The 25232-nt window shown below is 41.7% G+C and overlaps 1 protein-coding gene across 10 annotated transcripts in view; it reads right to left on the bottom strand.

Moving 5' to 3' along the window:
- The window catches only part of pak1 (p21 protein (Cdc42/Rac)-activated kinase 1), a 71529-nt gene that overhangs the window by 11682 nt on the left and 34615 nt on the right, over positions 1-25232 (bottom strand). For 9 of the 10 annotated variants that reach the window (XR_008385771.1, XR_008385773.1, XR_008385770.1 and 6 more), the window contains 6 exons: positions 14475-14691; positions 12492-12586; positions 11210-11357; positions 11053-11090; positions 8574-8687; positions 939-1125 (listed from right to left, as the gene is read on the bottom strand). Coding sequence is in view for 6 of the 10 variants with exons in the window: in XM_053623476.1 (XP_053479451.1) it covers positions 939-1125; positions 8574-8687; positions 11053-11090; positions 11210-11357; positions 12492-12586; positions 14475-14667 (775 nt within the window). In the remaining 4 variants the exon portion in view is untranslated. Of the gene's footprint in view, positions 1-938; positions 1126-8573; positions 8688-11052; positions 11091-11209; positions 11358-12491; positions 12587-14474; positions 14692-17426; positions 17951-25232 lie in introns of those variants that run through there. The other variant, XM_053623473.1, reaches the window with a different exon arrangement.

Here is a 25232-nt window from a genome sequence, read left to right as displayed (position 1 = left end):
AAAACAGGACACTAACAGTTGGAAAAACAAACAAACAAGAGGTTAGCAAAAGACAAATTGTGCCAAGGTGCAGACAAAAAGGACAAAGGCTGTGGACAGGACACTTTGGTAAAGGCCGTGGATATAGTTTATGACGCCCAAGTGTTCTCTTGAGGCCACAAGAGGAACACACTCACACAAACACACACTAGGGGTGCTGGTTAATTCACTGGAGAAGCCTGGCAACCGCGGAATAGGGGACACTTTAGGAGTCCTGACTGAAAACATTTGGAGGAAAGACACACTGGAGGAGTGATTGGTTCTGAAGCAGTATCCCTTTCTTACCAGCAGAGGGCGACCTGAGTGCATCTGAAGCATGAGTGTTTAATAAAATACAGACTGAGAAACGTGGATCTTGGTGCAAAATATTTAAGTTACTCATTCAGGAAGTGTTAGTCAGTCATTTTGCTATCAAGTCAAACAACAGAATAATAAATGACTAAGAATGAAATCAGGTTAAAACAATTTTGTAGTATTAGATGCGCCTCAAAACTGAGTTTGTGGAAAAGAATCTGAGATGAAATGTACATGGCTGCCCCAAATGTAGTCAATCAATGAAGCTGGTTTTTGTTGTCCAAGGCCAATGTAGCTAGCGGGTAATGGAAGTTTATAGCTACAATTTAAGCATTGTGAAAACTGGATTCCTAAATAAATAAAGGAAGTAAAGGAACAAACATCAAGACATCAAGAATGTCTTGACTGACTAACTAAAATTTGGGGTAAGAGTGAAGTTTATGTAAACTGTTCTTTATGTAACCCCCCCCAGCTTGCCTTGTAGCTTTACTTCTTTATAGCTTTGATTAGCTATCATTTGCTAGAAGTCAGCAGGAACTGAGCAGCCTATAAGCAATTTTGTCTATTAGAGTGAGAACCATAAACATGGTGTGTGCATCTCTTACGCAGTTTCTCCAGAATCTCCTCGTCCGACATCTTTTTCTTGCGGTTCTTGTCGGCGGCGCGTGGCGTGGTAGAGGAGGCCGCTGGAGTGGCACTGCCTCCCTCAGCAGGTGGAGGAGAGACGGGAGATGGGGGTTCATCTTTGGCAGGGATGGGAGGCAGGGGCTCAATTACTGAGCGGGTATAAATCTGTGGAGAGACAGAGAAAAGCTTCAGGGCAGGAACTGCTGAGATGCATTTATTTATTCATCGAAACCTCAAAAAAAAAAAAAAAAAAAAAAAAAAAAAAAGAGAGACTGAGAGCAAGCTCTCATTTACAACAGTGTCGAGTTACAAAGAAAGAGAAGACAAATCAAAGAAACAGAACGTCATTAAGTAAAATATTTACAACCAGACACAACTGGGATGAAATAATTCAAATGGTCCAGAGGAGAAGGCGAATCCAGTGACAGGAAATCAGGGAATTCGATATTTGAGCATACACAGCAAGTCATGGATGAGGTATCCGGAGTACAGCTGCGCATTTTGGGAAAGAGTTGGGTGACTGACTTGAAACGGGCACATTATGCTACTGAAGCAGTGTGTACAGGTTTTTGGACAACAGCAAAGGGAGGACAAGGGCACACTAAGGGGTGCCACCACCTAATTATGTATAAGGCTTCATTTGCAGAACCTCATTTGTTGCCTGATGCAAAATAAAAAGGCCAGATAATGACATAGTTGCTCTATAGTTCCTCAACTGACCTTGTCAAACCCCAATTTTTTTCCCAAATTGGTCTTTCTCTGAGACATCTGAAACCAGCCACCACATCTTCACGGATTGCTACTCATGCTGAAGCTCAGTGGTCACCAACCCTGGTCCTGGAGATGTACCTTCCTGAAGACTTTATCTCCAACCATAATCGTGCCCACCTGACCATCTAATCAAGTTCTTGATCGACTAAAACAGGTGTGCTAGATTCTGGTTGGAGATGAAACCTGTAGGAAAGTAGATCTCAAGGAAGAGGGTTGGTGACCACAGCGGTAGCTGAAAACCCCCACGGAGCACAGACAATTTTTCTCTCTCTTGGATTCGTGGCCAGAGATAGCTGTGGAATTGTCAGGATTCAAACTCTCAATCGCCAGGCAACAGGGGGCAACGCTTCTCAGTTGTGCCAGTATGGAGCCCAGAGTTGGGTTGAAAAATTGGGGTGGCAATATTTATTTTAAGGGTGGTATCCACTTGGCCCCACCCATGTGACCATGTCCAGAAGATTATATTTAATCTACCATGCCTGAACTGGCCAAACTGGTTTTAAAAGAAGCTTTTCTCATTTGAGTTTAATATGAAAAGCTTTGATGTTATTTTGACCCAGTTCTTTTTTTTTTTTAAGGAATACCATGTGGTTTGTCTTAGGAGATGAAAAACACCAAGAGGGAAGTCAGGTGCAGTCAGATGTTAATGTACCGTGGCACCATGGCACAGAGCAAGAGAGAACTTCTTAAACACTTACTAAGTTTGTTACTAGCGCACACACTAATACACACACAGTAAAACAGAGGGAGGATTCTCCAGTCCAAGTGTTGAGGAGCAACGCTCTTTATCCTTAATCTCAGAACAAAGGCCTATGTGTTGGGTTGAAATGAAATGCCGGCGTGGCGTTCCCCGTCTCTGACTCCAGCAGGAGACGAGAGGAGCATCAGCATACTCATTATGCCAACTGCTGAGAAAACATGCAGCCTCTTCTTAAATCCATTTAGAAGAGCTGCCTGGGTCTAGGAGCAACCCAAGCTTTACTCAGCAGTATAAATGAGGCTAAACTGAAACAGTGCGATATGAAGCAAATAGTTTAATCTCAGACGGGAAACTTAAAAAAAATAAAATAAACTTCATTAACACAATACGTAAATACAAAAAAGGGACCAGATTAGCCAATATTAGAATGGAATCCACAAGGTATTGGAAACATTTACATGGTCAATACTGACCAAAATCTCAAAAGTTCCCAATTCTACAACATCCCTATGGTGCACTCTTGGATCCAGATGTGGTGACTGTGGAGGCTATGGGACCAGATTGAGATGACCTGTGCTTTTGTGACATGGTGAATTATCAAGCTGGATGTGGCCATTATGACATGAGTAAACTCTGGCCAATAAAGGATGCACATCGTCAGCAGTAATACTCATTACAGGCTTTGGCTTCCATGCAATGCTGGATTGGTATTAAAGGGATAGTTCACCCCAAAATGAAAATTTTTTCTCATCTTTTACTCTCACCCTCATGTTGTTCTAAACCTGTATGCATTTCTTTCTTCTGTCGAACACTAAAGAAGAAGATATTTTGAAGAAATGTTGATAACTAAACAGTTTTGCTGCCCATTGACTTCTATTGTATGGGGGGGGGGGGCATTTCTCAAAATATCTTCTTTTATGTTCCACAGAACAAAGTCGTTCATACAGTTTTGGAACAACATGAGGGTGAGTAAAATGATGACAGAATTAAAATTTTTGGGTGAACTATCCCTTTAAGGGGCTCCCTTTAAGTGTGTGCTGAGAAAAAATATATATATATTCCTCACACCATTACACCACCACCACAAAACAGGTTGGGTGAATGAATTCATGCAGCGCACACTAAATTCTGACACTACCATCTGAATGCCGCAGCAGAAACTGAGATTTATTAGACCAGGCAACCAATATTTAACCATCCAGTTTTGTGAGCCTCTGCCTATTGTAGCCTCAGATTCCAGTTTCTGGGTGCCAGGAGTGAAAGCTGATGTGGTCTTATGCTGCTGTAGCCCATCTGCTCCAAGGTTTGGCACGTTGTGCGTTCTGAGATGCTTATTTGAGTTACTGTAGCCGTCTGTCAGCTTGAACCAGTCTGGCTAATCTCCCCTGATGGACAACCAGAACCCTTTTATTTCTTTTTTTAAATCATAGCGTAGTTTTGTAGACTACGACAGTACACACAGGCCCTGTTTACATTAATGTGTTTTCGTTTTTTAAAACGCATAACTGTTGCTACAGTTACGTATGTCGTCTACACTACTCCGGCGTTTTCAACCTTCGAAAACGGAAACTTTTGGAAATGCCAAAGACCCCGTTTTAGTTTGAAAACTCTGGGCTCGCCTTTCAGTGTAAACAGACCAAAACGAAGACTTTAGAAAATGAAGGCGTAGCTTCCCACATTAGCCCCCTGATTGGGTCTTCTGGATCATTGTGCATCCTTCCCTGATTCGTCAAGCCTGTACCATTTGACCATTACGCTACCTTGATCGTATACACAACAACACGGAGACTGAAGCACAAGCTTTTTTGGCTTTGTTGTCATTCTTAGTGGCCATTGTGCAGTTAAAGTCTGTATTTTATAATACTGCAGCTGCCTACATGTGCAAGAAGCACGCTATGATTAGGGCGATTGGCAACAAATCTCACTGCGAGCGGCGTAAGCCCTCCATGGAACGGCGGTTTGGACTAGCAACCAATTTCCTTTTTACACTTGTATGCACATGCCCAGTGTGCACGGATGGTCATGTGACATGCGTTTTCGGTCGTGTAGTGAGGACGGAGATCGTTTCTGAAGCACAGCGGAAACCCCAGTGTGGACGAAGACGCGTTACACTAGTGTAAACAGGGCCTTAGTGGTTGCGTTTACGCTTGTGATAATTTACAACACACTTCACCTCCCAAAGCTGGACCTTACCAGATGATAACATAGGACCAATCTGAACTTGATTTTAGAAAAAGTATGAACAGTGTGTGTTTAACTGAGAATTATAGATCTGACACGGGCATTTAAAGCAAATATATGAAGATTTAGACATGTGGATAGATTTTATTACATGCTACTAACATTATTACTATAGCTAAAAAAAAAAATCTAACATACTGAACGAATACATTTGAGCTAAGGGGCAAATTATTCATATAACAGTGTTTTATCACTTTTTGCTTTTAAAACCTGCTTTTAGACCTAATTGTGACCTGATCACATGCTCTATAAGTTCATTATTTAAAACACACATATATTCTGTTAGGGATCTGAAGATTTGTTTAACACTCTAAAATGTGCATTAAGGCTTTATTCCTTTCATATTTACTAGGTATTAAATTGGAGCAAAAGAAAGAAAACGGGTTAATTTGAATCGATCATTATCATAAATACGCATACTCGTACAGCGCCGTGTCTCGGAAAGCCGAAACACGTAAAGGCAATTTCAACACAATATGAAGATTGATAGTGCCGTTATTATTCCGTAACTGCTCGAGCAACAATCACAGCAGTTACGCACATTAAAATGCAAGCTAACTAAATGAATAAAATATCCAAACACCACCTGCCAAGACCCAGTACAAATAAAGCCTCTCAAATAATTAGCCATTTGGTGTTGAAAATCAGACCGGGGCATCTGTGTGTGTGTGTGTGCGTGTATGTAAGTGTGTGCTCAGATTTCAGCAGATGATCCATCTCGCGTGCTGTGGTTTAGATTCAGGTTTAATGAGGCTGAACTTGTTCCACATTCGTATCGGCGCTGTCAGACACAGCAGCTCCGTTTGGCCTATTTAATCACATGGAGTCTAAACTTAAGCTTCCTGCAATGTTCCTCGGAGACGAAACTTCTCTCCATCTCCATTACTGTCTAAGCCTCCTAACACTTCCACTCCCACACTCACTCGCTCTCGCTCCCTCTGCAAAATGAGGATTTTAAAGCAGTTATTTCTCTGATACTGGACCCCCCCACCCCCCCCCACCCCCTTTCACATTAAAGTTCCCTTCTCCCTTTAGTCCCCTCCTTCACGCCCCACTTTCACTCACTTCCCCCTGTCCTTTACTCCCCTCCTTCTGTCCTTCCTTTACTCCCCTCCTTCCGTCCTTCCTTTAATCCCCTCCTTCTGTCCATCCTTCACTCTCCACTTTCACTCACCTCCTCCTGTCTTTTTTTCACCTCTATCTATCCTTCACTCAGCTCCTTCCTTCACTCACGGCCATCCTACACTCCTCTCTTACACTGTCCTTCTATCCTTCTATCCTTCTCCTCCTCCAGTCCTTCACTCACTGCCCTCCTTCACTCCCCTCCTAGACCTCTCTCCTTCTGTCCATCCTTTACTCACCTAATAATAATAATGTTTAATTTATATAGCGCCTTTCCAGAGCTCAAGGACGCTTTACAATATCAATATAATAAAACATAAACAATAAACAATCATGGACAAACACAAAATGTGAAAAACAATGAACAGTCAAACAGAGAAGAGAAAAACACAGTACATATAGTACAGTCACAGAGAGAAAATGCGCAGCAACACATTAGGACAAATAACACTGAGAAAACATATGTTTTGAGTTGGGATTTGAACTTGGAGATGGATGTGATGTTGCGAAGAGTCAGAATGAGAGAAATCCAGCTCTTGGGTGTTACAACACTGAAAGACCCGCCACCCATAGTGGAGAGACGAGATCTAGGGACAGAGAGGAGTCTGAGATCGGAGGACCTGAGCGAGTGGGTCGGGTTGTAGGGGAGAAGCAGTTTACGAAGATAGCGAGGTGCCAAACCGTGAAGTGATTTGAATGTAAGCAGGACTGTTTTATATTTAATGCGAAATAAAACCGGTAGCCAATGCAGTTCAGACAGGATTGGAGTAATCTGAGCTGAGCGCTTGGTATGTGCAAGAAGTCTAGTGGCTGAATTTTTAATATATTGCAACCTAGAAATGGAATTAGCAGGTAAACCAATAAGGAGAGCATTGCATTAGTCAAGACATGAGGATATAAATGCATATAAATGCGTCTTTGAGGCTAATGAAGGGACGGAGGCGAGCAATGCGACGAAGGTGAAAGAATCCAATTTTAGAAACAGAGTTTATATGAGCTTCTAAAGTGAAGGAAGGGATCAAAGATGATGCCTACATTTTTTCAGTACCAGAGTAATAGAGTGCTATCAATGTCATATGTAAGGTCATAAAGGATATTTTTAGTAAGAGTTTGTGTTCCAGTAATAATGATCTCAGTTTTGTCCATGTTCAGTTTTAGTTAGAGTAAAGCCATCCTTTGTGGACCGGTCTGGAGAGAGGGAACAGATCTACAAGCTGTATAGAGTTGAATGTCATCAGCATAACAGTGGTAACTGAAACCGTGGTGGTGATTAAGTTGACCCAAAGGCAGTATATATATAATGAATAGTAGAGGTCCAAGAACCGAATATGAAGTAAGCCAGGATTTCATTCCTTCACTCACTGCCGTCATTCACTCCCTTCTACTCTGTCTTCTTAACCCTCCTCTCCTTCTGTCCATCCTTCGTTCCCCTACCTTGTGTCCATCCTTCACTCCCCAAGTTTCTGTCTCCCTTTACTCCCTTTCTTCTGTCCTTCACTCACTGCCCTCTTTCACTCCCCTTCCGCCCCACCCTCTTACACTCCTCTCATCTTGTCCATCTTTCACTGCCTTCCTTCATGCTCTTCCTTCTTTCCATCCTTCCCTCACTCCTTCACTGTTTATTTATGTTTGCCTTCTGTATTTGTGTGGGCTTTCTATTAAAATACATTCCACTTAAAAGAAACATTCTGCTAAACTTTTCTTTTTGTTATATATATATATATATATATATATATATATATATATATATATATATATATATATATATATATATATATATATGTGTGTGTGTGTGTGTGTGTGTGTGTGTGTGTGTGTGTGTGTTAAATCAACACTGGTGATTTTGCTGTGTACACAGACACACACACACACATAAATATAGATAAATAAATAAATAAATAAATAAATAAATGTGTGTATATATGTATGTGTGTGTATGTATGTATGTATGTATGTATGTATGTATATATATAATCAAATTTATTACAAATTACTATCGTCAAAGCAGTGTGAAATGTAAAACTATTTCCTAAATCTGTCCTGTCCTTAGGATGTGATCCTGACCAGTGGATGTAGCCAGGCTATAGAGTTGGCCATCAGTGTGCTGTGTAATCCAGGAGACAACATCCTGATTCCTTGCCCTGGATTCTCTCTCTACAAAACCTTGGTTGTGTCGATGGGCATCCAGGTCAAACTGTACAACCTACTGGTACGTAACTGTAGCAAAAAGACACCGTTCAACAATAGAGTTTAACACTAAGGAGTTTTTTTGGAGGAATCAGGAAAGTGGGTGATATCTGTGGTGTTCATATATTCATACAGGCGTCACATATGGCACTGATAGATCATGGGGAATGATTTCTGCTGTAATCCTGCATATATCCGTCCTCATAGGAACCAGCCAAATTCATTGTTGAATTCAATGTTGAACCAGCCCAACATTGTGGAGACAACGTATACACTGTGGCATTTTCACTGGATAAAAATAAACCTGAAACTATGCAAAACTGCTTCTCAATTACTTTGCTTGGAGACACATGGCTGATTCAGAGTGCTCATTATAAAGCCTACCCAACCAGAGCTACCTGAGCCACAAAGGAGAGAGAGAGAGAGAGAGAGAGAGAGAGAGAAAGAAAGAGACAGAGAAACAAGCAGGGAAAAATATTTAGAGCAGGCAGAGGGGAAGAAACAGGAGGAGGGAGGAGAAGGTAAAAGAAAGGAGAGAGCACAAACACAAACAAAAGCAGAAATTCAACTCTTGCGTGTAAGCTGTACTCACAGATTTGGTATGTTCGGGTCGAGGGGCGATCACCGGTGGCGGCGTGGCCTCATCCTCATCTTCGTCCTCGGATACGGTCGCTACGGCGGGGGTTTCCGACACAGCTTTGGAGTTCTGTCGACGGAAAGGGAGGCTGAGTAGGCAGACACTAAACTCTAGCTTCACCTTGAATAAATCGCAGCGTGTCACCATTTAGATCTAACAACTGCTGGCCTACATCATCCGCATTACAAGTCAGAAACGTAAGAAAATATACCTAGTATCCGAACTGTCTGAAATTCCCTTTTAGGAACACAGTGACAGCCTCATGAGGCACAGCAAACACAAAACTTTCCTCTAAAGCCCAGTCAACATGGCATCCAGACAGTTCGGATGCTAGGTATATTTTCTTACGTTTCTGCACATTCAGCAAGGTCTGAAAAGAATAAGATGCTGATTCACAGTGTAGTGTGTGTGCCTGTTAAGGAGTGCGCGTGTGGTTTCAGCAATTGTGTGAGAACGTACTGTTTCATGGGCTGCCATTTTTATGTGGATTTCGGGTTAACTAAGGGCGCCTTCAATTCAATTCAGTTTTATTTGAATAGCGCTTTTTACAATGGACATTGTCTCAAAGCAGTTTTACAGAAATATATAAACACAGGATACAGATTTTAAATGTATGAATTTATCCCTAAAGAGTGAGCCGGTGGCGACAGACATAACTCTCTAAGACGATATGAGGAAGAAACCTTGAGAGGAACCAGACTCAGAAGGGAACCCATCCTCATCTGGGTTACAACGGATAGTGTGAAAGTAAAGGGAAGCTCATTATAGTTTTTATATGGAGGTCCGTTTTTTTAACTGATCAACTGTTCACTAAAGGAGACTTGAGTGCAAAATTGTATGTGGTAATTGCAGTCCTAAGGCCATACCAGCAACCGTAGTTCCAGTGACCACAGCAAAATTGTCCATGTGAAATTGAGGTCCAAAACCATTTCCATGGTACTTCAAGTGGCCCTCACATCTATTAGTACATTTGCTGTGTACAAAATTGAGCAACACTGAGAGTTTTTATTCATTAGATATTTGGTTTGGGTAAGCTCCACACTGAATGTACATGAATAAACATAAAGGGGGGGGGGGGTAATTGGTGAAACGCCATGTAGGGTTGAAAACATCTAGTGAAAAGGTGAAGAAATCTTTGCCAAGTGCACACGGCAATAACAAAAATCACCCGAGCATGGGGAACACAGAGCCAGTGCTAAAAGCATTATAAAATAACGATATCAATTATATAAATAATATGTGTATTGCCTTCAGTGATTATTTTCTCTTTTCGTTCATCGATCCAAACATCCAGAACACATTTCTGCAGTGCTACGGCTCTGTCCTTTGGCTTGTTTTTTTTTGTCTACAACTCGGAATACATGTCATATTTGGTTCACTTCCTGCAGTCGGGGGAAATCGCTTCCTCACTGCATCTCGAATCGGTTGTTTCTGTATTTTCACCTGCCGACAAGAGCCACACCGAGTGGGGAGGGGGGAGGGGGGCGGGGGGTCATGACACACACCATAGTTTAATTCGAACATACTAAACGCAGTGGTTTATGTGATACAAATGAATAGTGTACAGTGGTGCTTGAAAGTTTGTGAACCCTTTAGAATTTTCTATCTGCATAAATAGGACCTAAAACATCATCAGATTTTCCTAAAAAGTCCTAAAAGTAGAAAAAACATTAACTTTATTCTTCTTTACCCGTTTAATTGGGTTCTCTTTGCCTACTTTTAGGACTTGTGTGAAAATCTGATGATGTTTTAGGTCATATTTATGCAGAAACGTAGAAAATTCTTTGGGTTCACAAACTTTCAAGCACCACTGTAGCAATATAGTATAAGCAAATGTTCCCTCTGTCTTTAGCAGTGCCTTTTTGTTCAATGGCAATAGGTTGTGCACTTGAATGAATGTAAACGAAGATGGTCAGGTGGTGGTCTTCTGTGCTTCATTTCTGAGCAGAACACAACACAGACACTCCCATCTTCCAGGAACTGTAGTGTGCATAAAGCCAAATCTGTGTGAGATTTTCTCTGTTTGAGAAATCAGGATAAAACTCCAACACTGACGGCAAAAATGACCCAACCTCAATCCCACAGAAAACATGGGGGATTTTTCGGAACAGCATCTGAAACGCCAAAGTAAATTCTCAAGGCACCGGTGGAATGTTTACCTGACAAGGCCAGTACAGTTATTAAAGCGAGAAGTATTAGGAATGAAATGATGCATGAGACTTCTCTGGGGAGCTTAGTGATACTTTTAAATATGGACGCAATTTTTTTACGTTATTCTTTGACATCTGAAAAAGTGTACGAGTTAACTATTTGTGCATGTATGTGAGCAGCCATTTGGACTGATGTTCCATCTGTGTGCCAGCATGAAGCTGTGATAAACCTCATCAATCCCACACACCCATACAGAAGCACACAAATTGTACTGAAGACTTACCGGAACACTGGATGAGCTGTAACTGTCCGAGCTTTTATCTAGGGGGGGATAAATAAAAAGACATGAAAGAAACCCCACATGAGGACAGAGTGGAATAAAGTGGTAACCTTGACTGTAAAGTTGCAGTATGCATGGTGTGTGTGGCCATGATCATCACCTGTAAAGCTCATGTACTTCTGGCTGTTGGCCGTCTCTTTGGAGTCGTAGAACTTGAGGACATCCAGAACGGCTTGAGGGTTTTTCTTCTGCTCCAGCTTAGTGATGTTTGATGTCTGGAGCAGACGAGCCCACTGCTCTGGCATACCCTTCACACACAAACGTCAAAATGAATATGTACATGAATATATATATTTTATCATTTAGTACTGCCCTTCAAAAGCTACATAAGATACTTAGATGTTTCTCGGAAGTCAAAATAACAACAAATTACACCGATCATCCTGTTCAAAAGTTTACACCCCGCTGGCTCTTAATGTATCCTGATACCTTCTTGAGCATCAGTGAATGTTTGCACCTTATGCAATAGTTGTGTACGAGTCCCTCGATTATCCTAAGTGTGAAAAGACGGATCTTGAAATAATATAGCCGCTGTTGGAAAATGCTCAAATACGCAGACGATGCTGGAAAAGCAAAGAATGTGCAGGATCTGGAGGATTTTTCTGAAGAACAGTGGGCAGTTTAACTGCTCAGGGTTCGATTTACTGAGCCGGTTCTTTCAGTCTGAGCATTCCAATGAATCAAAGCTCTGACTCGACCGATTCGGCGAATACGAAGGCTCAGTACTGCACCAGATGAAATGTTAGAATATGTATGTGTGTGTAAGCCAGTCTGTACCTACAGTTACATGCTTATCCAACAAAATCTCCAAATAGATGTGCTGTGCTCTTTATTATGAAATAAGATGGAGGCTAATACGATAAACAAAAACGTGGCAAAAAGTTTATGACTCTCAATACACGAATGCATCCATTTTCCGTACAGCGTATCCTACAAAGGGTCACCGGGGGAGCCTGTCCCAGGCTCATTAACACACTATGGACAAGATTTAACATGTTTAGAGAAAACAGTGTGTGATACAGCGTCAAAACCTACATATACATGTCTGCCTGAGATACTGAACAACTCATTGACGTGAAGGGAGATTTTTGTACGCAGTTTAACTGTGGCCTTTTACTTCCTATTAATCATGTACTTTGCAACCCAAGCACTGAGAATACAAATGTGCAATAGTTTGTCACTCTAATACTGTAAGTCACTCTGGACGGTGTGTTGACCTCGATCTAAAGACACACAACAATGCAGCTTTGTCTGCAGAGCTACAGATTTATTATTTTTTATTTTTATACTGGATACATAGTGAAGACTGAACAGAGCGATTAAACCCCAAACCCTAAGGGACAGCTGAAGTGACTACGCTGTGACACGATGCGAGCACTTACAGTGAACTCCCCGGTGACGGCATCAAAACCCACGTGGATGGTGTGCTCGAAGTCTGACGGCAGAGAAATCTCTGGACGCTCCTTCTTCTTATTGGCTGAGGAGGGACGCACCAGAGAAGAAAGAAAAGTTAAGAGGAGAATGCATGCAACAACAGCTTTAAAAAGGATCTGTTCTCATTAAAAACGGCATCTGATGAAAATGACACATTCGCATCTGCTGTGCTGCTGAATCAGGACAACAGCAGTGAGCTCAGTTACTCTTTTAAAGACACGGTGGATGGGATGGGTGTGTTAGAGTAGCACATCCTGTCAGTCATCCCCACTCCTGTTTAATCCAGACCCACCGATTTCTGAGGCAGGGGGTAAGAAAATGCCAGTAGACGGTAAAGAAAGCAGCTATTTTAATATTTTCAACATATTTCAGACCAGGTGAAGCCAATTCAGAAAGGGCTACAATGAGAAAAGTCTATTTTTATGTTCTTTGGCTTTAATGGGACGTTAGCACTTTGATATCGCTTTGCATGAACTATTTCCGTTGTCCTTGAAAGCGGAATAAAATCCTAGCACTGTGGCATCCCGCGTTGTGTGAAAGAGTGCTTTCAGAGTTACGCATCACTATATAATCTCCCTCAGCGGGTTAGATCGCATGCTCGCTCAAAGAGTCTAATCCAGACTCGTTTTCAGAAGCAAATCAGGCGTCTTGTACATGGCCTAAAAAACCTCTCAAGCGCTGCTGTAGACATCTCATACTCCATCCATTATTAAGACATAAGGAGCTCTGCACGCTCTCAGTTTCAGAATCAGCTTGACTAGAAAAAATGAGTAGTCATCCATCCATCTATTTATTTTCTGTACCGCTTATCCTCTACAGGGTCGAGGGGAGCCTGGAGCCTATCCCAGGGGACTCGGAGCACGAGGTGGGGGACACCCTGGATGGAGTGCCAACCCATCACACACCCAGTCACACACTACAGACAATTTGGAAATGCCGATCAGCCTACAATGCATGTCTTTTGACTGGGAGAGGAAACGGTGGTGGGTTGGCGGTTAAGGCTCTGGGTTACTGATCGAAAGGTCAGGGTCAGGGGTTCAAGCCCCAGCACTGGCAAGCTGCCACTGTTGGGTCCTTGAGCAAGGCCCTTAACCCTCTCTGCTCCAGGGGCGCTGTATCATGGCTGACCCTGCACTCTGACCCCAACCTCCTGACATGCTGGGGTATGCGAAGAAAAGAATTTCACTGTGCTGTAATGTATGTGTGATTAATACAGACTCATTATCATTATCAATCCGGAGTACCAGGAGGAAACCCACAAAGCACGGGGAGAACATGCAAACTCCACGCACACAAGGCAAACACAAGGACTCAAACCCCAAACAGAAATGAGGCAAACGTGCTAGCCACCATGAGTAGTCGTGCAACCCATAACGTCTGAACAGAGCTGGAATTCAGTCATATGGTTACTTAAAGAGAAAATGTGAAAAACCAGGTCCAATCTGGTTTGCATGTTAAGTTTTTTTTTTTTTAAACTTAACATGATTTGTTTAGTAGTAAATGTAATTTTTGGCTGTACTGTTCATTTCAACACTACTAATCATCACTCGTTCTCTCTCTGCTAGAGACAGCCAGCTGATGTGTGCTGTGTAGAGGTCAGGCTGGTTATGTAAGGTTAACTATTTAGTACCAGGAAGCTAATTAACAGGGCAGGCGTGCCTGAAACGCGAGACATTCCCTGCTCGTGACTTTGCACAGATTAGCCCGCTATTCTCAGGCGATGAAAAGGCTGAGAAAATAAGCCCCTAAACATCGGTAAGTAAGTAAAGAGAGGCATACAATATTACAGGTACCCTAAACAAAAATCTGTGTTTTCCACCAACCCAGAAACCTCACGTTATTTAATACTTCCACTTTGGAAGTATTAAGTATGGCAGCCTTCCTTTTAACAACCTTCAACATTTCAGTCTATTTCTGCATCCTTGACTCACTCTTATCTCCTCCTCCGGTGAGGATGGAGCGGATGGAGCGGTCCTTGCGCTTCTTGTCCTCCGGGTTGGGTGGCAGTGGTTTGGAGGTGTGGTTCATTGCGCTTGGCTCTTTGATACCGGATCCCATCATGGTGCTGGTGTTCCTCATAGGTGGTGCGGGCGGCTTGTCCTCCACTTCTCCGTTATCGGACATACCGTAGTGCAGGAACAGCTAGCTCTGAAAGACAACATTGTCATTTTCATTTTACGGTAAAATTAACACTTCAACATCGTCATTTTAGGCAGGAAAGAAGTCGGCAGAGAAGAGGATGAGTGAAATGAGCGGAATTTTATAGTATAGTTGTATTTTTATACTTCAAACTCTATATTGTGTTATTTTGCCATTGGTAATGTGCATGTCATGTCATGCACCAATCCACGTCTTTCAGCTAGTTAGGTAGAGCTAATTACACCTGGCATCAGAGATGAGCTTAGCTAAAAATACTTTATTTGATATTAATTTCATATTTTAAAAAATATACACTTTGTTTAACACATTTCTACTAGAAGTCGAACGACAGTGGATTTTTACTGATAACTAAGTTGGAAACCGATCGTTTATAAAATTGACACTGAATAAAAACAACACTCCAAGTAAAATATTGCTGAATTTTATTACAAAAATAAACAATACTGACTGTACCATGAAAATGTACTGTATTTTTCATTGAAATAAATATAGAAATATTAATAAATTTTAACTATTAATAATTATTAAAGTTAATAAAATATATACACCTAAACTGAACCACAAAGTAACACCCCAAAAATAGACATCCAAAATGAATAAAAAATAAAAAATTTAAAAAAAACACTTCAAATAACACAACAAAATTAGTCAGTGATAGAGGACCCTTCTAAGCGGCTCCCGTAACAGACGCGACTGGGAAAAACGATCGGTGTGGATTTTTTCAGATAACTGATAGTTCCAGCGATCGGTCATGCAAACGCTCTACAACCTCTATTACAGACACATGACTGCTAATCAAAGCAGTGAAGAAACGTTAGCTACAAAACAGGTGATTTACTTAAATCAGCAGGTTGGCCAAAAATGCAATTGATCTTCCATGATCTTTGGTTTTGGAACTTTGGAGCTAGCTTGTGTAGCTAACAAGCAACAGAAGTCATTTCTCATCCCAAATCTTTTCAATGGACTCAGAATAAAATCTCAAAAAGGTTCCAGCATTTCCACTGTGTCATCTTGTTCAAATTTATCCACATTATGGAAAAATTCTGCTTCTGGTTACTCAAAATGGCTGCCTCAAGACCTTTACAAAATTATTCCCTAATCCACATGAGCATCACTTGTTAGCCCTTGTTGCTTGTTGAGCTAAGAAGAATCTATAGACTGCTTCTACGTGTGTCTGGCAGAAGTCTCCTGTAAACATGTAGGTGTTCAAAAATTCCTGTACTAGCTGTTATTCACCTCAGTCTTCAAATGAACAGCATATTTTGAAGCCACCTCACAAACGATGCCATCAATTTAATCCTTATAAACCACTGCATTAACTGTCCTGGTAACAGCAACCATCTATTTAAAGTGTGACTGCTTGCTCACTGCTAGACTCCACCTGACATATGTGTGTGGGTGTGTGTGTGTGTGTGTGTGTGTGTGTGCGCGCATGTGCATTCATTTATTGCAACCTCAACACAATAAAAATAAACCATGGGGGTTTTTCCCTTCAATCTAATCACAAGCCTGACTCAACAAACGATGTAGTCATGACTATGAATGTGCTGTTTGTGATCCCATCAGAGAAAATCTTTCAAAGGTGATGGACACAAACTGTGCACACACACACACCCTCCTGAGTCTTCCCTCATTTCCTCTTCCACACAGTCGCCTCCTGTGAGTTGAAATACAACGTTGTGTAACCGACTGTCTTATTTATGGCTCTGTGTTTCTTAGTTATGGGATGAGGAAACTGTTACAGCAAACAAACACACACTAACCAAAAACTACATAGTAGATAGATATATAGAGGAGGTGCTTACAGACAAATATATAAAATATATATATATATGCAGCCATCCATCCATTCTGTGTATCCACCTGTCTTTCCATCCATCTGCTCCAACTATCTATCCAGCCACTGCCATCCATCAGTCCATCCATCTACTTATGTCTTCACCTATCTACTCTATCCATCTATTTATCCATCCATCCATCCACCCATCCACTTACCTACTCTATCCCTCTTTCCATACACCTCCTGTCTATCACTCCAGCCACCTACTCGATCTATCCATCTCTCAACTACTCCATCCATCCATCCACCTACCTACTCATCTATCCATCAGTCTAGTCTATCAATCCATCCATCCATCCACTCTATGGATCAATCCATCTCCTCGATTGATCTATCCAACCATCCATCTACTTTACTGATCCATCCATCCAGTCTGTCTATCCATCTATCCACTCTACGGATCCCATCCATCTACTCCGTCCACCCATCCACCTCCTCTGTCTATCCATCCATCTGCTGTTTAATTGATCCCCAATCTACTATATCCATCCAACCATCTCCTCACTCTAATCCATATCCTATCAACACTATCCATCCATCAAAATATCTACTCCATCCATTTATCCACCTTATTCTTCTTTCCATCTCCATCCATCCGGCAATCCTTCTACTCCGTCTATCCATCCAGCCACATAATAAACATGAGGTATTTACATGGTCCCTATTACTGCTGTAAATGTGCAGTTCTGCTGATAACCATGAACTATCCATAAGAGTGTAGCATTATGTACATTTTTCACCACAATTCCATAATTAAACTCTACACTAATGTCATTGATTAGCTAATGTAAAAAAAAAAAATAAAAAAAAAAAAAAAAAAAAAACTGTTCTGAATGAAACAAAATGGCTTTCTTTCGGTTAGCAATAAAAGGTGCAGCCTTACCTCAACACATACTGGCCTTCAATTCAGCCATATGTTTTCCAGTAACAACTCAAGACCAAAATATTGGAGACAGTGCAGGAAGCTCCTCTGAGTCACTGAGTGTCCTGCGAGTGTGTGATTGAGTGAGCGAGTGAGTGAGTGTGTGTGTTGTTTTTGAGGCGTCTGAGCCCTCCCTCATGTGATGTCACAGGTGACCAGGTGGGTTCGGTTTGCGGTCGTCTGACAGACTGAGTCACATAAATGAAGTAATGTGATGACATATACACTCACTCACACACACACACACACACACACACACACACACACACACACACACACACACACACAGGAGGCTAATAAACACAAATGCTAAACAAATATACACTGACAGTTTGATCATTTTCCTAAAACAACATGTCCTGAAGTGTTTCACTCCTCTTTGCAATTTGGCAATGACTTAATCGATCTTTTATTCATTAACAAATTATGCTTTTTAACCATTTTTAGCTATATTTAAACGTTGTGAACATCCATGAGACAAGTCTGTCGACAAGTCAGCAGTCACTCCCTCACCACCATCTCTTCCCTCCCTTGAAGTTAATAAAACGAAGGACGCGGCATGTCATGTTACAGAGAAACCGGAACGAACAAAGTCCGCTGTCCGGAAGATTCCTGTGGTGGAAAAATACTGCGCTTTAAAAATCGCAGACAACTGAAACTGATAAAGAAACGTCTCCTAACCAAATACTTCACCATATTAATGATTAGATGTGTATACAATTTTCTTTATTGAAATAACACCCCTTTTTCTGCTTTTAATAGTATTAGCCTTGGTTTATGTAGCTCATCTGCTGTATAAATCTGATGGTTACAAATGAATTGAACTACTGTAGGAGCTGCTGTTATAGAAGATATATCAACACCTTCTGACCAATCACACTAGAGAATTCAAATGCATTGTGGTATAAACTCGAGATATTCAACATGTGTTCACCAGTTTGAAAAACATCACGGAAACATGTCAAATTAAAATATCACTTTTTGCACTTTTTTATTAAGCAAATTCACGTATTCAACAGCAAAAATAAAATCCATGTTTGAATATTTAAGATGCTGTCTACTTTCTGTCACCTGAGACAAGCTTAACAAACATATCATTCTAAAACATCTTGGTTAAATAATGTTAGGAAAAACGGTTTTGAATAAATGCATGCTGTTAAGGTATACTTACAGTATATTCACACTGTGTAAAAAATATGTATTAGGGTTGATGGCAATGCAGAAACTTTTGCTTTGTATCTAGATAGATAGATAGATAGATAGATAGATAGATAGATACAATATATATATATCCATTAAAATTTTTCCAGACTTTTTATGTATTGGTCATTTTTGTTTATTAGAAAAGGCAAAGTATCATGTGGTGCGACTGTCTGTACTTTAGTGCAATTCTGAAAACTTCAGATTGCTCGAAATCCTTTTAGTTGCTATTTTGCCATACATATGTTGCATAATTTCAAAAGTGTTTTGCATTACTGACCAAATGACTACAGTCACAGTGCAAATATAGGACATGAACATACCGTACTGTGTAAAAGACAAACACCCTTGTACAACTTTTGTTATATATTTTATATTTCCAAACATAATTTTTCAAACTAAAAATGAAATGTTCCAGAAAAATGTTTGTATGTCAATAAAGAAAGCAACATACTATATAACAGACACAATGAAGACTGCTGGGTTTAGCAGACCGGAGACTAGAATTTTTTCAACAACAAAGTGCTTTCATGCCAAATACTGACTTGGTTTTATTTATTACTGTTAACTGCTCTTTATAATAATTATTTGATGTAGAAATGATATTTCATTATTTTTCAAGGCATCTGTGCTTTACAGCATTTCTTTGCATGTATCTGAGACTTCTACACAGTGCTCTAAATATCATGAACCTGAATTAGAGTACTGTGAGTAATTCATAAATAATGCATGTATTCTACCGATGTTACTGTACTTGTAAGGAAATATACTGTATTATTTGAAGGGAAAATCATGGTCGCACCACATGATCATTTTGAACGCCATGGCCGATTAATGTTGATGAAAAAGTCCTGAATACACAAAATTGCATGTTTTCATATAAATAGATGTGTATACCATATTCCACAAGTTTTAAATTGCCAAATACACGATTGTTATATTTTTTGTAACTTGACTTTTCAAAGCACTTATTCTTCAAATCACCCATTAACATTTTACTTAAATACAGAAAATAAACAAAGTCTGTGTCTTAAGTGCCAGGCGTAATAAATCAAGAATTTCCAACAGACCCAAGGCAAAATTATAGACGTATTCTTTCAGCATTCCAACAAATTTAAAAGTGAAATCTTTAAAGTAATTACAATTTGAATGTGAAAGGATGAAATGTTCAAAACTGCAATAATACTGCAAACTGTAGGAAAGGCCACAATGCAGTTACTGTGATGTAAAAATGTAATACCAGTGCACAACTAGAGTGACGGCAACTGTAATCTTAAAAAGACTGTTACATCAATGAAGGGAGGCAGGCAGGCAGGCAGACAGGCAAACAAACACACACACACACACACACACACACACACACACACACACACCCCTGTGCCAGCAGCTGGTAACAGCACGTGAAGCACAGACATGTCCTCTTGCCTTGAACGTGTACATGCAGGCCCTGCAGAGGCAAACACTCGCACCTCTGTGAGAAAGTTGACCCCCAAATGCCCCCCCAGCACCCTTTCAGACCCAAACACACATACACCACTTAACAACCTACAAGTCACACACTCAAACACACACCACTGTTAAAACACACTGACGACAACCCCATACGCCCCTGAGACAAAAGAGATGCCTCACATTTCATACCCAACTGAGAATTTTAGCAGAGTCCTGTCATCACTTAGGCCATTTTTAAACACATACACACACACACACACTCACACACTCACACACTCGACTGCACCTAGAAAGCAGACATGGCGGAAAAAAAAAAACTCAAAAGTTTTTCATGGACAATTTTACCTCTTTGAAAAAATACAATTTTGCTTACACACACACACACACACGCACACACACGCACACACACGCACACACACGCACACACAGGTGACTCTGTATGAAACTCTTCTGTACATAAAAGTACACTAACAAGTGCCAGTGTGAAACAGGAAGTGAGTCATGTATCCTTTAGCTGATGTATCGGTCACTGTAAGGCAGTATAGCTTTGTTCCTCATCTCCCTCACACACCCACACCCACACTTCACATGAGCCGGCGTGTCAGGTGCTTCGGATTGAAGAATGGGCTCTTGTTCATGCTACGTCCCCATTACGTGCGAGAACTGTGCCAGACTGAGCTTAACACACACCAGCAGCCTTCGAGAGAGAAGCCACACTCCAGATACTTCCTGAAAGCAAACACAGGCATCTGTTCATTAACGAACACCAGGTGAGAGTGTGGTGATGAGAACACACCCAGCGTACACAGTTCAGTTCTGCTGTGTGCGGATCAATAACGGTGTTCAGGAACAATGTCTCACACCACACAAAGGTTCATCAAGGATCTGAGTCATTACGTGTATGTAAAGGCATCATCACACGTAACACGATCATCTTAAGTGTGCAGAAAAGAACTGCAGTAATCTGTTAAACCATGACTTCAACAGGACTAAGGGCTGTTATAATTATTCCCAATTTGGTCACTTGCCAGTTCACACCCATTAGCCAGTTCTCATTTATCACATAACCACTACCAATCATGGAGCGTGAAGGCTACCACGTGCTCTCACCGACACACCTGCATCTTGCCGAACTGCTGTTCATGCTGCGTCACAGGACTGAATAACATACTCGGAGGAAGGTGCTATCTGCCCTCTTCCACATACAGTCTCCTGTCTCGGCTGTGCCCAATACCTATCCGATGGCTCGGATAGATTTTTCCTCTTTCCCCAGCTTCAGAATGGCTTGCTTTTCTCCCATACACAGCTCTCTGGTCTTCATGTTGGTTTATCCTTTTTAACAACAAATACAGTCTTCACAGGCAAAACCCAGGGCTCAAACCAAGCCTCTTAATCTACTAGTTATTTCCTCAATAAAGAAATGACCACGTCTAATATTTTTGTCTCATTTGTTTAATCGGGTTCTCTTTGTCTACTTTTAGGCCTTGTGTGAAAATCTGATGGTGTTTTAGGTCATATTTATGCAGATATATAGAAAATTCCCAAACTTGCAAGCACCACTGTATATCCCAGGCGTGGGAACACTGGTGTCATGCTATGATTTGCATGAAATAAATCAATAAACAAACAACTTGTTTTCTTATTTCTTTATTATCTCTTATTTTGTTCATTTAGGAATTTAAGCAAAATGTTTGCTTAAAATTTTTTGCTTTGTACAGGAGCAGCATGTTGTCTGGGTTGCGCGTGCCACATTCAGGATGTACGTAGTACACTTCAGAACTGAGCTTTGAGTCATCTTCACACATTTAAATTCAACTAATCTCCAGCACCAAACAACGAAACATAAATCCTTCCAAAATCCAGAGCTGTAATCTGCATTTATTGTGCAGTCAAGCTTTTTCAGTTCACTCTGCCCACGACTCATAACTGTCATTCATCAGTGTAAGCAAATTACTGTACACATCGCCTGTGACTCAGTGCTGTAGACTGACTTGCTCCTGAATCACTAAGCATCTTGGGAGTTTTCCCATCTGCATACCCATGACAGTTGATGACTCCATCACCTCCACGGCACCCAGTCCTGACCCTCCATCTCCAACTCTCTCCTGCTCTCTCTCCCCCTCAGTCTCTCCTCATTACTTCTTTTACTTATCAAGGTGTGCAATTTGAGTTTTAGAATTTCTTAAAATTTTCAATTCTTCCTTTATTCACACCGGTTATCACTTATTCTCAGAGCTAATCTTCAGACTTCAGGGTTCTGTGTATGTCAGACCCTGTAAAGGAGGTGTGGCCTCTGTCTGTCAGTCCCAGTGAGGTGGCATGGCCTCTGTGCGTCAGTCCCAGTGAGGTGGCGTGGCCTCTGTGCGTCAGTCCCAGTGAAGGTGCTGTGGCCTCTGTATCTTTCAGCCCCTGTAAAGGAGGCGTGGCCTCTGTATCTTTCAGCCCCTGTAAAGGAGGCGTGGCCTCTGTATCTTTCAGCCTCTGTAAAGGAGGCATGGCCTCTGTCAGTCCCTGTAAAGGAGGCGTGTCCTCTGTATCTTTCAGCCCCTATAAAGGAGGCGTGGCCTCTATCTTTCAGCCCCTGTAAAGGAGGCGTGGCCTCTGTATCTTTCAGCCTCTGTAAAGGAGGCGTGGCCTCTGTATCTTTCAGCCCCTGTAAAGGAAGCGTGGCCTCTGTATCTTTCAGCCCCTGTAAAGGAGGCGTGGCCTCTATCTTTCAGCCCCTGTAAAGGAGGCATGGCCTCTGTATCTTTCAGCCCCTGTAAAGGAAGCGTGGCCTCTGTATCTTTCAGCCCCTGTAAAGGAGGCGTGGCCTCTATCTTTCAGCCCCTGTAAAGGAGGCATGGCCTCTGTATCTTTCAGCCCCTGTAAAGGAAGCGTGGCCTCTGTATCTTTCAGCCCCTGTAAAGGAGGCGTGGCCTCTATCTTTCAGCCCCTGTAAAGGAGGCATGGCCTCTGTATCTTTCAGCCCCTGTAAAGGAAGCATGGCCTCTGTCTGTCAGTCCCTGCAAAGGAGGCGTGGCCTCTGTCCGTTAGTCCCTGCAAAGGAGGCGTGGCCTCTGTCCGTCAGCCCCTGTAAAGGAGGCGTGGCCTCTATCTTTCAGCCCCTGCAAAGGAGGCGTGGCCTCTGTCCGTCAGTCCCTGTAAAGGAGGCGTGGCCTCTGTCCGTCAGTCCCTGTAAAGGAGGCGTGGCCTCTGTCCGTCAGTCCCTGTAAAGGAGGCGTGGCCTCTGTCCGTCAGTCCCTGTAAAGGAGGCGTGGCCTCTGTCCGTCAGTCCCTGTAAAGGAGGCGTGGCCTCTGTATCTTTCAGCCCCTGTATCTTTCAGCCCCTGTAAAGGAGGCGTGGCCTCTGTGTCTGTCAGTCCCAGTGCAGGAGGCGTAGCCTCTGTGTCTGTCAGTCCCAGTGAAGGAGGCGTGGGCTCTGTATCTTTCAGCCGCAATGGCCTCTGTGTCTGTCAGACCCAGTATAGAAGGCAGGACCTCCGTGTCCATCAGTGTCATGCACAAAGAACTGACACAATAACAAGGCTGAACACACATACAATGTGATTATTGTGTGTCACACTAAAGAAGTGTATGTGTTCCGAATGCACTCATCTGTGTTCAGGTTCAGTCTGCACCGAGCAGGCAGAGAAATCGCTCTGAGTCACACTTCTGTCTGCTCAGCGTTCCCTGAGTCACACAAAGTGATGTCTAAAAATAGCCCTTCCACTGTCTCTCCTGTTGAGTGTGTGCAAGGGTTGGCTAACGCTAACACTAATGCCTCTGAACTCTGAACTGCTCAAAGTAACACATAGTAACAAAATGCTGACCAACATATCCAGACATCACAGAAGTCTGAAATTCTCCGAGTACTCAAATTTTACACAAGCTAGCTGGTTATCTTTAGCGATCAGGAAACTGGTCTCCAAAAATGACAGCAAAACAGGAACTGACAAAAGTGCCTGGACACTGCATGATTAACACGGTCCTGGATCATATGGGTCAGCAAGAGCATCTGCCTTTCGTCAGATGTGCCGGCTATAGCCAAGATTCGCATATGGTGCTTCACTGCTGGAGAATTCAAGCCGAAAAACAAAAACACACACATCGGCACACACTCCTGAATATACTAAGAGCACTGCAGCCTTGCTGTTTACATGGTTTCACTGAGAATAATATCAAACCACACACACACACACACACACACACACACACACACAGACAAAGCACAAACGCACCAATTAGCTGGCAAACAAACTGGCTACATGATGAACGAGTGAATAAATACTCCAAATAAAGCAATTACTGGAGTCAGACTACACCAGCGCATCGACATGCTCAGACCCCTTAAATTCATGACATTTTTAATACCGGTTGGACTGTAATTTATGACCCTTAGAGCAAATATGAAAAACGCTAATTAAGCTACTCAAACTATTAACAGCCAGACCAAAACACAGGCACCTTTAACTGAAGCCTAAGAACAAAAAAAAAAACCCACACCTGTATTGTGGCTAAAAATAGGAACATTAATGTCCACAATATATTCGTAAACAGTATAACAAATCATGGCAACATCAGTGATTGGATTTCACTTTTACATTGTTCTTGTCATACTGCGTAAAGCGTCTTCCATTAGTATTGGCACCCTTGGTAAATATGAGCAAAGAAAGCTGTGCAAATTTGTCTTTATTGTTTAAACGTTTGATCTTTTGTTAAAAAGATTCACAAAAATACGCTGCTCTCATGGATATCAAACAATTGCAAACACAACACAGGTTGCAAATTTGCGTAAATTTCTGCGATCGCAAAACCGCTAAATTCTGTAGGGTCTGGGGGGCGGGGCTTCCAGGAACTGCATGTTAATATTGGAGAGTTTAAATAATAAAAAAAAAAAAACCTGCGTGGATCATTCCAGAATTCACATGTCGATTGGCTCATCTCTCGCTTTTGCTGTACGTTTGAGTTTAACATGTTTCTGCAGAGCTTCCATTCAAAAACGCATAATGATTGGCAGGTCTTAAAATATAATATATAGTCACTGGATGATAATATCCATATCCATATTTCACAAGCCTAACATGCACAAACGTGTATGGCTCATTTTTATTAAGTCAGAGCCAAAGACGGCTC

Source organism: Ictalurus furcatus, chromosome 4 (genome assembly GCF_023375685.1).
Source record: "Ictalurus furcatus strain D&B chromosome 4, Billie_1.0, whole genome shotgun sequence".
Taxonomy (NCBI): Eukaryota; Metazoa; Chordata; class Actinopteri; order Siluriformes; family Ictaluridae; genus Ictalurus; species Ictalurus furcatus.
Note: the sequence above shows the minus strand (reverse complement) of the source record. Positions and strands in the feature narration are given on the sequence as shown.